General features: G+C 51.5%; 1 protein-coding gene across 1 annotated transcript; it reads left to right on the forward strand.

Moving 5' to 3' along the window:
* Positions 1 to 918, forward strand: LOC135999542 (olfactory receptor 14J1-like). The gene has a single exon (XM_065653112.1). The coding sequence runs from the start codon at positions 1 to 3 to the stop codon at positions 916 to 918; it is 918 nt and encodes a 305-aa protein (XP_065509184.1).
* The last annotated feature ends 17371 nt before the right edge of the window (positions 919 to 18289 follow it).

Consider the following 18289-nt stretch of genomic DNA (forward strand, 5'->3'; position numbering starts at 1 on the left):
ATGTCCAACAGCAGCTCCATCAGCCAGTTCCTCCTCCTGGCGTTCACAGACACACGGGAGCTGCAGCTCTTGCACTTCTGGCTCTTCCTGGGCATCTACCTGGCTGCCCTCCTGGGCAACGGCCTCATCATCACCACCATAGCCTGTGACCAGCACTTCCACACCCCCATGTACTTCTTCCTGCTCAACCTCGCCCTCCTTGACATGGGCTGTATCTCCACCACTGTACCCAAATCCATGGCCAATTCCTTCTGGGACACCAGGGCCATCTCATACTCGGGATGTGCTGCACAGCTCTTTTCGTTTGCCTTCTTGATAGTAGCAGAGTATTCTATGCTCACCATCATGTCCTATGACCGCTACGTTGCCATCTGCAAACCCCTGCACTACGGGACCCTCTTGGGCAGCAGAACTTGTGTCCACATGGCAGCAGCTGCCTGGGCCAGTGGGTTTCTCAATGCTCTGCTGCAAACGGCCAATACATTTTCACTGCCACTGTGCAAGGGCAATGCCCTGGACCAGTTCTTCTGTGAAATCCCCCAGATCCTCAAGCTCTCCTGCTCAGATGCCTACCTCAGGGAATCTGGGCTTATTGTTGTTGGTGTCTGTTTGTTCTTTTTGTGTTTCGTGTTCATTGTGGTGTCCTATGTGCAGATCTTGAGGGCTGTGCTGAGGATCCCCTCTGAGCAGGGATGGCACAAAGCCTTTTCCACGTGCCTCCCTCACCTGGCCGTGGTCTCTCTGTTCATCATCACTGCCATGTTTGCCGACCTGAAGCCCCCCTCCATCTCCTCCCCATCCCTGGACCTGGTGGTGTCTGTTCTGTACTCAGTGGTGCCTCCAGCAGTGAACCCCCTCATCTACAGCATGAGGAACCAGGAGCTAAAGGATGCCTTGAGGAAACTCATGGCTGGATAATTTTCAAAGGCTTTAAACTTCCCATCTTCTGCATATCACTCATGACATAACTCATGACAGGTCCAACCTGTCTTTTTTATATTTCGTAATTGTAGATGATTTTTTGGAGTTAGGGGAAGGCTTGTTTGGTTTTGCTTTTTTAACTATGATAATACTGCCCACAAAGAAATGTTATTATTCATCCCACTTCTAATTATCTCTCCACCTTTATAGTTCAAGTGAAAGACCTTGTAAATGAGAAGTTGTGCTCTCTGTGTATGTAAACAAAATAAATGACCCTGCAGTGAACAGTTTGTCTGAGATCTTTCCTCTGCAACCTTTGTGAATATCAATACAAGGTGTCTGTTGGCAAAGATGGAGGAAACAGTCCCAGCAGAGCAGCTCTGCCAGGGAGCACCAGCCTTGCTCTTTCCAGAGTCCTTCTCTTTCCACTTCCCCACTCTCCTTCTCAGCCCTTGTGCTGCTGCAAGGCCTGAGGGCTCCCAGGGCTTGGTCACAGTTGAACTGTATGTCGGTCCTGTGACCAGGACAGGCAATGGGCACTTGTGTGACAGAGCTGGCCTCGGAACAGCATCTCCAGCAGCAAGGGGATCTCCTTAGCACAGTACCCGAAGGTTTAGATCTTCTTCCAGAGTTGTTTTAAAGAACAGGCCTAAGGAACAGACTCTCAAGGGGCTCATTGTTTGGCTTGTTTCTCTGTGGGCTCAGTGTGATGGGATCAGGGTCCCAGTGTGGCTTTCGAGGGACTTCGGGCTGGTTGTTCAGCAGTTGCTTGTTGGTGGCCAGCACCCACGCACATGGTGAATAAGGCAGGGTCCCTCTGAGCACCCTCCGTGGCCACCCAAGAGTTTGTGTAGGACACGGTCAGTGGCAGTGACCACCATCAGCTGGGGCTGCCTCCCAGTCTGGCCAGTACGGCCCCGCGGAGTCACCACAGCCCGGGCACCACAGCCCACTCGATCTACAGAGCAAAACCCGCAGCTCGGGGGCTGTGGGGAGCGTGGGGACAGGGTGCAGGAATGGCAGCCAGGCCAGTGCAGGTGTGCTCTCCCTAGGGAAAGGCTTTGTGGGGAGATGGGATGTCCCAGGAGAAGAGCAGGACACAGTGTGTGTGCAAGAGAGACATGGAAACAGTTTGTCGTGCTGCCGGGTGCCAGCTTGGGGCCATTGCCTCTTGCAGCCACCATTTTGATCATTGTCCTCTCACCAGGGCTCAGAGAGCTTGTTCTTCCCGCCATGGAAAGACACCGAATGACTAGGTCAGAAGTCCAGGTGTGCACTGAGGGGAGATGTGAGCATGCACATCCTGTGCGGGGGCAGATGTACCCTAATAAGCACAAATACCATCAGCTGTTCCTGTGGGTGCCATGGAGGCCTGTAGGACAGTGTATTGAGGTCACTTCATGTTGAGTAACTTCCCCAAGAAACCACCGGCATGCAGCACTGGGATGTGATTCCTGGAACCGAGGCCAGTGTGACCTCCCTGGAGACCTGCTACAGCTCCAGCACCCAGACCCACTTGCTGCCCAGTTTTGTGGCTGACAACGGCACCATCTCTGCTCACAGATGTGTTAGGACTATTTTCTGCAGCTCTTGCATATGCTGAGCATTTGCATTTCAGAACCATTTCTCCCCTTCCTGTTCACATGGGCATCCCATGAATGCATCACTGCTCTCTACCCCAGTGTAGACAGGCACAAGGCTTTCTCCACCAGCTCCTCTCACCAGTGCCACTGTTTTCTACAGCATCCTCATCCTTGACTGTGGGATGCCCAGAACAACCCTCCCAAGACAGTTTGACAAAGCCTTTTTTCTACACCATCCCCACATCCCTGCTCCCCCTCATCCACAGCTTAAGGACCAGAAAGGTTGGGCACTGAGCAAAATGCTCAGGAAAGCTTTGAGGTGCACAGAGAGCCCATCGACATATTGACAAGCTGCTCTCTTCTGAACAAGCCCAGAAGACCTGGACAGCATTTGCCGTGTCCCAGAAACTCGCCTGGAAGGTTGGGTTATGGAGAAAATTTTTGGTGCGGGAAGGGGCAGACAGGTGCTGGTGGAACTGGCTGGTGTGACCGTGAGACATGTCTCAAACACCTCAGAAAAGTCATGGCTCTCAGGGAGGTTGCATAGTCCTCTGAGAAAGAAAACATCACAAATGACTTACCATAGAATCATAGAATAATTGTGGTTGGAAGAGACCCTTAAAATCATTGAGTCCAACCATAACCTAAATCTGGCACTAAACCATGTCCCTAAAAGCCCCATCTGTCTGTCTTTTAAACACCTCCAGGGATGGCGACTCGACCCCCTCTCTGGGCAGTCTGTTCTGTTGCTTCAAAACCCTTTCTGTGAAAAAATGTTTCCTAACATCCAATCGCAACCTTCCTTGGCACAAATTGAGGCCATTTCTTCTTGTCCTCTCACTTGGTACTTGGCAGAAGAGACCAACACCCTCCATGCTACAACCTCCTTTCAGAGAGCTGTAGAGAGTGATAAGGTCTCTCCTCAGCCTCCTTTTCTCCAGACTGAATTGCCCAAGGTCCCTCAGCTGCTCCTCATAAGACTTGTGCTCCAGCCCCTTCACCACCCTTGTCACCCTCCTCTGATCTCTCTCCAGCACCTCGATGTCTTCCTTGTCATGAGGGGCCTAAATTGACCACAGTACAAGGGGATGATCTCTTCTCTAGTCCTGCTGGCCACACTGTTCCTGATACAAGCCAGGATGCTGGTGGCCTTTTTGGCCACCTGGGCACACGCTGGCTCAGGTTCAGCTGCTGTCAATGAACACCAGCAGGTCCTTTTGTGCCAGGCAGCTTTCCAGTCACTCTTCCCCAAGCCTGTAGTGCTGCCTGGGTTGTTCTGACCCAAGTGCAGGACCCAGCACTTGGCCTTGTTAAGCCTCCTACAATTGGCCTCAGCCCAACGATCCAGCTCATCTAGATCCCTCTGTATGGCCTTCCCACCCTCCAGCAGATCAACACTCCAGAACAATTTGTCGTCATCTATGAAGTTACTGAGGGTTGACTCGATCACCTCATCCACATCATCGATAAAGAGATTAAACAGAACTGGCCCCAGTACCAAGCCCTGGGGAACACCACTCGTGACCGGCCACCCACTGGATTTGTCTCCATTCACCGCAACACTTTGTGCCTGGCAAAAGCATCCTTGTATTCCTCTTAAGCCTCCCGTCACTCCTTCCAAAGCTTATAAATTCTCTTTTTATTCCTAAACTGCAGACACAATTGTCTGTTCAGCCAGGCCGGCCTACTTCCCCGCTGGTTTGCCGTCCGGCACACGGGGACAGCTGCTCCTGCGCCTCTGAGATCACCTTCCTGAAGAGAGACCAGGTTCCTGGACACCTTTGTCCTTCAGAACTGCCTCCCAAGGGACTCTGACAACCAGCCTTCTGAACAGCTCAAAGTCTGCCCTTCGGAAATCCAAAGTAGCAGTTCTGCTGACCACCCTCCTGCAGTCCAACTCCTGTCCCTGCACAGGACACCCCACAGGTCACACCGCGTGTCTGAGGACGGTGTCCAGTCTCTTCTTGAACACTGTCAGGTTGGGGCCGGGACACCTCCCTGGGGAGCCTGTTCCAGTGTCCAGCACCCTCTGGGTGAAGAACCTTTTCCTCATGTCCAACCTAAACCTCCCCTGGCACATCCTCCTGCCGTTCCCTCGGGTTCTGTCACTGGTCACCAGAGAGAAGAGATCAGTACCTACCCTTCCTTCTCCCCTTGTGAGGAAGCTGTAGCCACCATGAGGTCTCCTTTTAGTGTTTTCTTCAGCTCTGATGCTGAGAAACCCCTTGGTTTGCTTTCTGCAGCAGAAAGGAGAAGCCATGACCTCCAGGCAATGGGAAAGGGGATCCTGCCCCTCACACACGGCTCAGGGCTCTGCCTGGGACCGTGGGATGTGGGTGTGCAAGGCCAAGGGAAGGACAGCTCTGGTACAACAGCTTCCAGCTTCCCCATCGGGCTGCAAGGAGGAAGTGAGGCCCCAGTGCCATGAGGACAACATGTCTTCTCCTGGGCCTCAGTGGCAGAGACAACTGTGATGGCCAAGGGGACAAAGACCTGGGTTCTGTTGGTCCCTTACAGCCTCACCAGCGCCCTTTGCCATCTCCATCACAGGCTGTTCTACATGGTTCTACACCTGTCCCTCTTTCCCTGCAGCCTGTAGACACCCATGTCACTTCCCGCCTGCTCTCACGCCAGCATTTCTGTCCCTTCTCTGATGTGTCTGCACCTGCACTGGCTGTTCTTTGGAACACAAACCATGGGCTGATCCAGCTCCCTCTGGGTGACCTCTTGCACCACAGCACTGCCTTTTCAGTGACATTTCTTCCTCCTGATATCCTGTCCTCACCTTTCAAGTTGCACTTTCTGGCTTTTTTTTTCTCTTTCCTGCTTCTTCCCACTAACAAGGAAAGCTCAACCATCTCAGAAACTGCTCTTCATGCAGGAAACCCAACCCATTAGGATTTTTGAAGGTCTTTTACCTGACCGGAGAGAAGTAACCTCACCATGATCTTCTAAAACCCAGGACTGCTGCTGGCCTTTCAGCTTCTCTGGTAGACACGACCATGTTCCTGCTGCTGTTCCATCATATACTCAGGTGGGATGGACATGACAGCCCGTCTCCAAGGCCTCTTACTTGGTAGGGCTCGTGGGTACTTATGCAGAGGTTCTTTCCCAGCCACGTTCCTGCTGCTGGGCTGTCACCTCCAGAGACAGAACTGACCCCACAGTCCCCTTCACAGCCACACGCTGCTTACTGGATTATGAGTTACTGAGACACAACTGACCTCATAATACCACACCCATCCATCTCCCTCCTTAGCACCCAGGACCTGACCAAGACTGAAGCGTGTTCTACACAGTGCTACACGTGCCCCTCTTTTCCTGCAGGCTGTAGACACCCATCACGCTTCCTCTCCTTGTTCAAATTTGTCAAATATATTTCCTACTTACAATGTGAGTGAAAAGCACTACTCACTCACGTTCATTTCACCTCTCGTACATGATGTGCGTACTCACATCTCATCTGTACAACACAAACTCGGACTGTTGAACTACTCATTCTGTGTCCACCCATGGAGGGAAGAACAACCTCTGTGAGCTGGGAAGAGAGGCCAGTGCTGGAAATGCTGGTTGTGAGGGGCCAGTGCATGATGATGTCCTGGGGCAGCTTCTGCGGGGTGTCCAGTGCACAGGGGCACAGCCCAGCCCCTGCTCTGCTGGTCCTGCAGGTCTCTGGCAGGAGGCCTGGCTGTGAGAGGACACTGCTGAGTGCCCAGCCCTGCACACACACACTGTTCAGCTGTACACTGGTGTTTGCATCTGCATGTCACTTCAGCATGTTCTACAGAGAAGCTTGGAAGAAGAGCTAAACCTTCAGGCCCTGCCGATAGGAGATCACCTTTCTTTCTGGAAAGCTGCTCTGAGGCCAGCTCTGTCACAGCAGTGCCCATGGCCTGTCCCTGCCTGCGCTCACAGGACTGACACACAGCAGGACGGTGACCAGGCTGCCAGAGCACTCAGGCCTTGCACCAACACAAGGGATGAGAAGGAGAGTGTGGGAGTGGAACGAGAACAGCTCTGGAAGGCCAAGCGCTGCTGCTCCCTGGCAGGGCTGCCAGGCTGGACTCTTTTCCCCTCCTCCCATGCACACAGGAGCTGTCCCTGCAGCTCCAAAAAACCTTGCAGGAAGGATATATATTGAAAAACAAGTCACTACAGACACATTTATTTTGTTTAAAGGCAAAGAGAGCACGGCTCCTGATTTACACTAGTGGTTATGAAAGAAAAGCAGACAGAGAATTAGAAAGGGGATGACAACATTATCACAATAAAAAAACAATCAATAACATATAATACAGATGACAGGCTAGATCTCTAATTAGATACATTACAATTCCTATTCAGAAGCAGATGGGCAGTTTATTGTTTCAGAAAACACTAAGATATGAGTTTCCACAGGGCATCCTTGAGCTCCTGGTTCCTCATGCTGTAGATGAGGGGGTTCACTGCTGGAGGCACCACTGAGTACAGAACAGACACCACCAGGTCCAGGGATGGGGAGGAGATGGAGGGGGGCTTCAGATAGGCAAACATGGCAGTGCTGACAAACAGGGAGACCACGGCCAGGTGAAGGAGGCACGTGGCAAAGGCTTTGTGCCGTCCCTGCTCAGAGGGGATCCTCAGCACGGCCCTCAAGATCTGCACATAGGACAGCACAATGAACACAAAACACCCAAATGATAAACAGACACTAACCAAAATAAGCCCAGCTTCCCTAAAGTAGGACTGTGAGCAGGAGAGCTTGAGGATCTGGGGGATTTCACAGAAGAACTGGTGCAGGGCATTGCCCTTGCACAGTGGCAGTGAAAATGTATTGGCCGTGTGCAGCAGAGCATCGAGAAACCCACTGGCCCAGGCAGCTGCTGCCATGTGGACACAAGCTCTGCTGCCCAGGAGGGTCCCGTAGTGCAGGGGTTTGCAGATGGCAACGTAGCGGTCGTAGGACATGATGGTGAGAAGAGAATACTCTGCTACTATCAAGAAACCTAAGAAGACAACCTGGGCAGCACATCCTGCAAAGGAAATGGCCCTGGTATCCCACAGAGAGTTGGCCATGGATTTGGGGACAGTGATGGAGATGGAGCCCAGGTCGAGGAGGGCGAGGTTGAGCAGGAAGAAGTACATGGGGGTGTGGAGGTGCTGGTCACAGGCTATGGTGGTGATGATGAGGCCGTTGCCCAGGAGGGCAGCCAGGTAGATGCCCAGGAAGAGCCAGAAGTGCAAGAGCTGCAGCTCCCGTGTGTCTGTGAACGCCAGGAGGAGGAACTGGGTGATGGAGCTGCTGTTGGACATTTGCTGTATCTAAGCATGGGCACTGTCATAGGAGGAAAAGATAGTGACAATTTAGGGGAGACTTCTCTGGGAAAAACCAAAGCCATTTCCCACAGACTCTTCCACAAAAAGACCCTTTTCTTTTTCCAGGAGAACGTCCTGGCTGGAGCCCTCGTCGGTGCTTGATGAGTGTGCAATGAAGAGCAGGGTCTCTGCCCAGAGGCTCTTGAGGAGTCAGCCTGACCCTGTGTGATGGGGTGGGGCAGGGGCCAGTCCTGGGGTTCAGCTTTGTCAGATGGAACCGCTCCTGCTGCAGAAGGGACTGTCAGCATCTGTACCCCCAGACCTGAGAAACTGACTTTGAGAGGTTTGGCGTTTCTACAGCTCTATGTCCCCTCCTACCTGGGGGAGTGTTGTTGGGTGTCAGAAACTCTCAGCATTTCTGCTGCACTCAGGGAGAACAGAGCGAGTCCTGCGAGACCAGAGGATGCCTGTGGGTCAGTGCAGAGTGAGGGCAGCTGCTCTGTCCCTCTGTCTTGCTGCAGCTGCCCTGGGCTGGCACCTTTCTGAGATGGAGGCTGATCACACTGCCATGTTACCCTGAAAAGCCACCAGGCACTGCTGAGAGCAGAGGGACCCACCTCAGACCTCAACATGTCTCACCCTTTCCTCAGGTCTCAGCATCCCACGTTTAGCCAAGAAACTGCTGATCTCACAAACCAACAGCATTTTCTGTCACAGCATCTCTCTGCTCCTCCATGGGGCTTTCACATAACAAACAGATGCTGTAGGACAGGTTTGCATCCTGGAGGGTAGTTCAGAGCTTCTAAGGAAACTCCCAGGAGATATCCAAGTGTCCTAATAATGCCATTTAATTCAGGGAGACTCAGCTCATTCCCCAGCCCCACACACTGCATTGCCCACAGCCCCACAGGGCAGAGCAAAGCTGGGACACCTGTTCCCATGGACACAGCTGCAGGAAAGGACCCACAAGATCAGGCTGTGACTCTGCAGCTGAAACTCCCATCCCCAGAGAGCCTGACAGCAAGAACCAGATCACAACAGCAGTGACCCAGAGCAGTGGAGCAAGAAGGAAACTGCGGTGAGGGTGGGTGTGAGAGAGGCCAGGGCAGAGGCAGCCGGGCACTCAGACAGCGTCACCCTTCCCAGCTGTGCAGCCACCTCCCACACACCAGCATTGCCGGGCAGCTGCTCTCAGCCCCTGTGCTCTGCAGAGGGAACTGGAGCTCTGGCTGCACAGGAGCTGCTTCATGCCTTGGAGCCCCCGGCCCTGAGGGCAGAGGCTTTGCTGGGTGGGAGAGGAGGCGAGGGGGCTGCTCACAGGAGGGATCTGCACTGCAGGGGATCATACAAAGATTTCTGAATTCTCCCTCCCACAACATTTCTGGTTTTGGTTTCTTCTTCCCTTATCACATCTCTGCTGTCTGGAGATTTTCCTCCTGGGAGGTGTTTCCCTGTCCATGTCTCTTACCTGTCAGTGCTCACAGATCATCCCACCCTCTGTGCCCTCAGGCTGGCCCTACAGATCCTGCCTGTTCACAGGGCACTGCCTGGGGGCATCTTCCTGTTTGCAGGTTGGGAAATAGGACAAGTCAGATAAAGGCTGAGGGGTGCAGCAAAGGTGATGCAAGTGCTGTCCATAGGCAGAGGGATGGTGAAGGGATGTTATCAGCCTTCTGGCAGACATACTGATCACTCAAATTTGCAGTTCAGGAGTCTCAATGACTTTTTTAAGCATGAGGGCTCATTTTCATTTTATCCTTTACTGAACTCCCCACCCCTTGGGATAAGAAACTGAAAGGCAGGCTCAGGAAAGCTCCCTATCTGTCTGGTAATCCTTGCATTGATCTTCTGCTTGAGGCATCCACTTGGAAAAATCCTGTGGGTGATCTGGAGCTGTGAGGAGCCCTGACCCACACAGCAGCCTCTCCACAGCAGAAGCACCTTTCCTGCCCTGATAGGGGTTGCTCCTTCCCCCCACAGCTTCTCCCCACAGCCCCGTGGGGATCTCCCCGGGCAGGCTGAGCGCTGACCCTGGCAGGCGGCAGAGTCCCTGCCCCGGCACAGCCCTGGGGTGCAGGGACCCTGCTCTGCAGGACAGCCCTGGGCACCCCTGGCTGCTCACCAATATTCACAGCTGTTCAACATTGCCTGCCAAGAGCCTCCACCTCACACATCCCTCAAGCTGTGCCTGTGCTAACTTGAGGAGATGCCTCCAGGAGCTATAGCTGCATTGCCCTGCACCCAGAGACTTACCATGGCAAGGGCTGCAAAGATTTCTCCTCCAGTGAGCTCTCAGTCATCCTCCCCATCCTGACCACCTTTCATCTCTCTCTGCCTTGCTCGTCTCCCTGAGATCCCCAGGCAGAGCCCTCAGCCCTGCTGCGCTTTGCAGAGGAGCTGCTCCTGGGCAGAGCTGTCTCTCTGCAGCGCTGCCGCTTGCCATGAGCTCCCTGTGTCCCAGGAGCCCAGCCCAGCTCAGCAGCACAGGAGCAGCCCATGATGTCCCTTCCTCTGTCCCCTCTGGGCTGCCTCCAGCTGTCCCTGGGGCTCCAGGGGCACATCCTTTGAAACAACCTCAAGTAATCAGTGATGTTGATTCTCTCTCTTCAGCAGTGACGCTTCTTGCCAGCATTATGTTCTTTGTATTAAAAAATAATTTGGTATGGAAATCACCTTTTCTTATCCCATTATTAGGCAGGACACCAGAAAGGTTACAGCAAAGGATCTAATTTTTCCAAACTGGGGGAGGAATATGTTCCCCGGAATGAATTTAGGCATAATATTCTGGGTTTATACTCCTAGGTCTAGAGAGACATTCAGCAATCTTTGGCCATGTCATGTTAGTGCTCTGAAGCAAAGCCTTTGCACGCATGGAGTCTTGGACAGTTGGTACCAGGTTTCCATGGAGGAGGTCAGTGGTTTCCTGGTGCCACAGCGGGGGTGGTTCAGCCCAGATGTGAGGCAATGTCCTCAGCCAGGGACCTGACTGGCTGAGCTGGAGCTGTCAGTGTTGCAGACAGAGCTGTGACACGGATGGAATAAACTGCCAAGGCAGGGTGGCAGAAGTTAGTTCATCTGGTCTGCAAGGACAGCAGCCTCCAAGCACAGCAACAGGCCAGAGCAAAACTCAGTCTAGACCTGTAAGGCAATTCAAGGGCCCTATAATGAGCTATTACTACTGCAGGAACAGTTAAAGGAGAAACAAACAACTTGTAGTTACTGATGAATTCAATAAGGGAAAGAAGTGATATTCTCTGTGTCTCTGGTCCTCCATCTTCACCAGCAAGGTCTCCCAGGCCTCTGTCACTGGAGGCAGAACAACCAGCAGTGGATGGGGATCAAGCCAGGGGTCACTGGAACTAACACAATCCTTTCCAGTCTATGGGACAGGAGGGGCAGCATCCCAGGAGCTGAGACAGCAGGACCATGTCACAGTGAGGCCACTCTCCACCATCTTTGAAAGCTCATGGAGACTGGGGGGACTCCCTGACCACTGGCAGCTCTCACACATCATGTGCACTTTTCGAAATGGCCAATGGTTGAGTGCTGTGGTTTGCTTGCGGGGTGAAAATAAAACCGTGGCAGATGTATTGTTAACTCCCTCTTCCACCCCTTCCCCCTTCAGCCCCTCCCTCTCCCCTCATCCCACTAAGGACAGGCAATTGGGAGGAGGAAGAAGGACAGAGACAAGAGAGTTGGAAAAATTAAAAATGTTTTACTAATGCTACTAATATGAAATAGAGAAAATAATACAAAATATACAAAACCAATCTTGAAAGTCCCGGCAACTGCTCCGGCAGATGTGGGGCCGGCACCCGAAGTCCTGGGCTGGACACTGCAGCCAACCGGAGCTGGATTCAGTCTGTCACTAGCCCTCAGTTTGCAGGGACAACTCGCAAGGTCCTCTCCCAATGCTGGCCATAAGGAAAACAGGGACGAGATCCTCGTGATCCCCCACTTTTATATGAAGTATGATGTTAATGGGATCGAATACTTTAGTTGGTCAATTTTCAGTTCACCTCCTGCTTGCACATCTCGCGAGATGCATCATTATCAATGACCTTGCATTCCATTGCTATGTCTACCAAAATATGTATCTAACTTTCAGGAAAACTGCAGTTAGTAAGAAGACTTTAGATGACAGGGAAATTCACTAAAAGAGAAACTTGTTTCTGATAAAACCAGGACAGTGAGCAGGGTAACTAAAGGCTGTGTCCCAGAGCATGTCCACCCTGACCCCATTTCTGGGTGTCTGAAAGAGAAGGTGACAGGGTTTACCCAGGGCAGGTTGTCCCTGTCCATCCTCTTTGCTCTCTGTGAGGAAAGGACCGTGTTGCTGGATGCGGGGAGAACATTGATGGTCCGTTACCTGAAGTCAGCAAGGCATTCAGCATCATCCCGTGCAGTATTCTTCTGTATAAGGTAGGATAAAACCCTGAGTAATCTGGTCTGACCCTGCTTTGAGCAGGAGGTTGGTCAAGACACCTCCTGAGCTCCCTTTGAGCCTGAATGATGCTGTCCTTCCTTCCTCCTCATATTTTCAATTTAGAGAAATCTCTCAGGTTCCGTCTGATCACAGAAATACATCACATGAGGTGCAGGGCTGCTTTAAAAGTACCCAAACAGGCCTGACAACAACTTCTGCACCCTTTTCATTTGCCCAAACCCAAGTTCTTCTTTTTTGCTATACTCATGCCCAACTTGTTAACCCTTTCAGAGCAGGTTGCTCAAGAGGTGTCAGCATCCATGTACAGAGCCTGTACATCAGACAGATATCAAAGCCACCATTACAGACATGATGACGAAGCACTTGACAAGCTCCTTGAACCCAGGAATCAGCATGTCTTGTCTCCTGAGATGCCATTAAACACCTAAACTTTAAGTGAAGAGTATGTGAGGTTTTTTTGTGCATCCTGTCTTGTCTCCTAAGCCATGTGGTGCTTCAGGCTGTGAAGAGAATCAAAACCAGCCCTTTGACTGGGGTAGTTCCATTTTACATGGTGTCACGCAGGGCAGATGAAGGAGCTCAGAAGTCCAGAGTCTGCTGCACAGTTGGGACTTTTGAGAATGGAAATGCAGGTAACAGTGTTGTGTCAGTGCACACTACATAAAGATTCTGGCTTCCTTTGTGCCTTCTTGCTGACCTGGGATCTGTTCCTTGGCCTTCTTTGTCTCAAAAAGAAACTATTCTCCTATGCCACCTCCACCTCACACCAGGGAAAAAAAAGGAGAAAAGTTATGAAAGAAGCATGATTTGGGGGTAATTCTGTCCAAGAGGTGTACTCTTTATACAATAGAAAAAAAAAAAAAGAGAGAAAAAGCATTGTTTTAAGAACTTCTCTCAAGACAACTACTGAGGTGTAGTAGATATTTTGAAAAGCAAGAATGACTGTTAGGAATGAAACTAAAGACTTTTAGTTAATCATCATCATCAGTGAGAATAAGGAGTTCCCTGTTACTGTTATTAGTGGTAGTACCACTGTTCTAAAACATCCTTCAGAGCATCTCGATTTTTCCTGGGCTCCAAAGCTCAGCCTGCTCAGATTTTGGAAGGATTGCTTCAAACCCCTGTGACCCAAATCTCTACAACAGTCTTTCCTCAACAGTCTTTTACCCCAGGAAGGGTAAAACTTCCAATGTAGGCACCAAACCAGTGCCCAACCTGCCTGGATAGCCAGGAGAGCTGTGCAAAGCAACAGCTGCACTCAAGGGGAGTCGGAGGTGATGGGAATTGAAATGGTTTCACCCCAAATCATAGAATCATGGCATCATAGAATCATTTAGGCTGGAAAAGACCCTTAAGAACATGGAGTCCAACCATAAATCAAACACTGCCACGGCCACCACTAAACCATATCCCTAAGTGCCACATCTCCACATCTTTTAAATAATTCCAGGGACGGAAGCTCAAATCTTTAGCTGGCGGGACACCATTGGCTGCAGTTAGACATAAGATACTTGTCATGCCTGTGAGTTCAGACCTCGCTGGCAGAATGTCTCACAGCCCTCACTGAGGAGGGCAGGGTGCTGGGGGGATGGGAGCACGTTTCAGTTTCCCAGGTCCCAGGACAGAGCCCAAACCATCCTTCCCTTCAACTCTCCCATCCAGTTTCTTGAGATGCAAAGTTGGTGGGCCTTCTGTGGATAGTCATGTGTAAAAGGCGTGAATAATCCTTCAAGTGTTTGTGTACTTTGTCTAGGAATGTCAGTTTTTAAAGAAAAAAAAAAAGTTTAACATGCTTACATTTAAATATCTGTAATATAGTACTCTGCGTCTGTGGTAGCCCCTCCAATGACAATTAAATAGGTATTTGCACTATAAGACCATACCTCATCCACAAGTACACATCTAAGTGGTTCAGATGAAGGCTGGTTTGGCAAAAGTCACCCTTTGTGTCCCCAGGTGCACGGACACTGCTCATGTGCCTCTCCAGGGAGTGGCAGAAGCTGGATCCCCTTCTCGGGACAGACTCCTTCCAGGAGAGACACAGGGGTAACTCCTCAGGTCTTCATGGCAGTTCACTCAGCATCAGTTTTGACATATTGGGTGCTTCCTGTGACTACCCTTTCTGCACAAATGATCATAAAAAGACACCCATTTAGTAAGCCATGGTCATAAAGGGGCTCTTATGGACAAGAAAGCTCACCATGAACTCTGGGGAGAGCGAGGAAGTTTATAATAAGCACCAGGAAAAACCAAAGAGCTCAAGGCCTCTTCTGAAGAGCAGGAGGCCTGAGCAGCAGAGATTGACCATGTGTAGGTATGGGAGAGGGACAGGGCATGTCAGGGAGAAGCAATGAGATGGCTGATGGTTTAGTGAACCCTTACAGCCATGGCTGAGCCCAGGAATGGAAAGCAGTTGTTGTCTGCAGGTGGAGGAGGAATAGGAGCAAGACTTTCCTGGGAATATGGAAGGAAGGAAGAAAGGCCTCTCTTGGGCTAATCATATATGGCAGTGACATTTCCATCTTGTGGGCATGGCTGTGCCTGGGAGATGGGGAATGGCTGCTGCTGGGGGTGGCTGTGCTCAGGCATGGCCAATAAGGTTTCCCTGCTCTGCTCCTCTCTTACACTGCCCAGTCCTGGATGGACCTCAGGAAATATCCATGAACCTGGTGGATGCATGAACATCCTGGAGTGATGGGATATGGATCCAAATAGAGGATTCAAGCAAGTTTGAGACTGGGACATTGAGGTGATTGGTGACCATTGCCAGGGGTATAAAAGAAGATTGATGAGTTGTGAAGAACTCACAGGCATTTCCAACTCCACAGAAAACCAGAGCCTTGCAGCTAAAGCAACAGCACTTGACATAAAACCCACCCCCAAAACACAAAACACTCACACTGACCCCACGAAAAGCCTTGAAAAACATTTGAGAAAAATCTACCAGGTCCCAGGGGTCAAGTCTCAGCCATTCTGGTGATAAACAAGCATCAAGGGCTGACAGGGCATCAGAGCCACCTCCACATTGCCCTCACCACCTGTAACCAGTGTCTCCAAGTCTTTCCTTCACCAGCCTCCAGGGACAGGGACCTCGACTGGTTGTTTCCTTCACAGCTGTGTCAGTGCTGGCCCTTCATGGGGTCCCAAGCACCCTCAGAAACTTGAGTTCCACTTCTGCCTTTCACTTCATCAGAGGTTTGTTCCTTCTTTCAGCAGCTGCAGTTCAGGATCATGGCAGCAGAGGGCTCATTAACATCCAAAATGCCCTTACAAGCCAAGGCTCTGTGCATCATTTTCCTAAAGGCTTCAAGTCTGGTCTTGATGATTAGGGAGATTTCAGGAATAGCCAAATAGAGAGCATTTCCATAATAAAGAAGAATAAATCAGTATTTCTTCTATTGTCTTTGCCCCTCTTCCTCCTCCCCGTTTCCCAAAGAGGTGGTATCTTATTGATCTGGAGCATTTTCTGATGAAGACAAAACAATATGTGTAGGAAAGTGGGTGCCTGATGCACCACTTGAGTGAGGAGACATGCCAGGACAGCTCAAGAGGAATCACACTCCTCTGGAGCACAAGGCTGTCCTGCAAGGCTTCTCAGATTTCCTGAGCTCCTTCACCCATCAGACAGACTTCCATGTCACCACCTCTACTGGCTGCTGTCCCTCCGTATGTCAAAGTCTTCTCCTCTGGAGCCCACCAGCCTGTGTTCTGCTGCTGGCCTTCCTCCCTCCCCTCTGGTGCCTGGAATCCCACTGTTCCCTGGTCACCACAGCCAAGGTGGACACTGATGTGCACATCCCTCACCAGCTCTTCCTTGTTTCCCAGTTTCAGATCCAGGTGAGCATCACCCTTGTTGTCCCACCAGGCAGCCACGTTAAGCAGTCAGCCCAAGATCTTCTGGACTGTTGATACCCACTGCTTTCCCTGGCCAGTGAATTCCAGGGCAATTACAGTTCCCTATAGGAACCTGCTCATTTACTGGTGACTTCCTCAGGTTGCTGACAGAAGATCTTTTCCATTTCTTCTCCATGATCAAGTAGTTTGTAACACCCAACACATTGTCACCGTCTACTGGGTTTACATGGCAAAGTCTTGTAAATGGGGATGAGTGTGGGCGTGCTACAGTTGTCACCTCTCTGAGAAGACAACGGGAGTTTGACCGGAATCAGGCAGAGCCAATTTCAGCTGGCTCCAAGATGGACCCACTCCTTGCCAAATCTGAGCCACTCAGGGATGTTGGCAGCACCTCTGTGATATTGTATTTGAGAAAGGGTAAAAAACATTGCACAACAGCAGGTGGGAGAGAGCAGGGAGGAAATGTGAGAGAAAAAATGCTGCAAACACCAAGGTCATATCCCATAGGACCCAAGCAGGTCCCTCAGCAGGCCAAAGCCTGCTCTCCTGAAATCCTGCTCTTTTGCCTTGTTATCATCTTCCAGGAGCCTCAACTCTCCTTTCTCATCCCTGACTGTTACATCGCTGACCAACGCTTTCTGGTTTGTAAGTGTGAAGTCCCACAGGGCAGCTCACCTCACTGACTCCTCAGTCACCCGTGTCAGGAAGATGTTGTCCATGAGCTCCAAAACCCATCTGGATGGCTGGTACCTTGCAGATATTGGGATATCTTAGGTTTGCCATGAGGACACGGCCCTGAAAACATGAGGCTTCTTTCCTTTGTCTGACGGAGGCCTCATCTAATTCCTCTTCCTCATCAGTGAGTCAGTAGCTGATGTCCACTCACCACAACACTGTCCATGTTGCTCTGCCCTCTCACGCTGAGTCCTCAACTTTCAGCTGATATTCTCTGTCCCCAGGCAGAGCTCCACACCTTCCTGATGTTCTCCCACATGAAGGGAAACTTCCCCTCTAAGTCCAGACCTCTGGCATTACGAGCACTAGCCCCCCAAGACCGCAAAGTTTCTCCTGCAGGTGATATTCGTAGTGTCCTGTAACTCCTCATGATGTTATCTTGGGATAGACGCTCTCATCAGGATAAACCGTCTGCATGTAAACACTAACAGCTGGAGCTTCTTCTCCCCGTGGCTGTGGCTGTTGTCTCCAGCTCTGATGCCTGTGAGGAGACACCTTGTCCTTACAGCACAGGGGCCTCATGGCCTCCTTGTCCCCAGCCAGGAACCTGGGAGGTGTGGGACCATAGTCCTGCCCTTGGCCTTGCACAGCCCCACATCACACTGTCCCAGGAAGGGCCCTGGGCAACGTGGGAGGGACAGGATCTGCCTTCCCAGGGCTGGGGGTCAGGGCTTGGCCCTTTGGTTAATGAAACACATCCAGGTTTACTGATCATCAGAGAGACCTTCACCCTGCTTGTCCTGACCTGTCATCTCTGCCTCCAGTTTTCTTCTCTAACCAGACCCTGGGGTCAGTTCCTCAATAGTGTTCCTCAGGGGAACCCAGTAACATTACAAGAAACTTTGGAGTTTGAATCTGACTTGGACTTCTTGAGAGGTTTCTTCAGCTTCCTCCAGGGTCTGAAGTTCATGGACTCAGCACCAAACCCACCAGAGGGGTCATTAAAGTGCCTTGGGCTGCTCCTGTGCTGCTGAGCTGGGCTGGGCTCCTGGGACAGAGGGAGCTCATGGCAAGCGGCAGCGCTGCAGAGAGACAGCTCTGCCCAGGAGCAGCTCCTCTGCAAAGCGCAGCAGGGCTGAGGGCTCTGCCTGGGGATGTCAGGGAGACGAGCAAGGCAGAGAGAGATGAAAGGTGGTCAGGATGGGGAGGATGACTGAGAGCTCACTGGAGAAGAAATCTTTGCAGCCCTTGCCATGGTAAGTCTCTGGGTGCAGGGCAATGCAACTGCAGCTCCTGGAGGCATCTCCTGAAGTTAGCACAGGCACAGCTTGAGGGATCAGTAAGGAGGGGGCTCTTGTCAGGCAATTTTGAACAGCTGTGAAGCTGGGTGAGCACCCAGGGATGCCCAGGGCTGTCCTGCAGAGCAGGGTCCCTGCACCCCAGGGCTGTGCCAGGGCAGGGACTCTGCCGCCTGCCAGGGTCAGCGCTCAGCCTGCCCGGGGAGATCCCAACA

This window comes from Caloenas nicobarica, chromosome 28 (genome assembly GCF_036013445.1).
Source record: "Caloenas nicobarica isolate bCalNic1 chromosome 28, bCalNic1.hap1, whole genome shotgun sequence".
Lineage (NCBI taxonomy): Eukaryota > Metazoa > Chordata > Aves > Columbiformes > Columbidae > Caloenas > Caloenas nicobarica.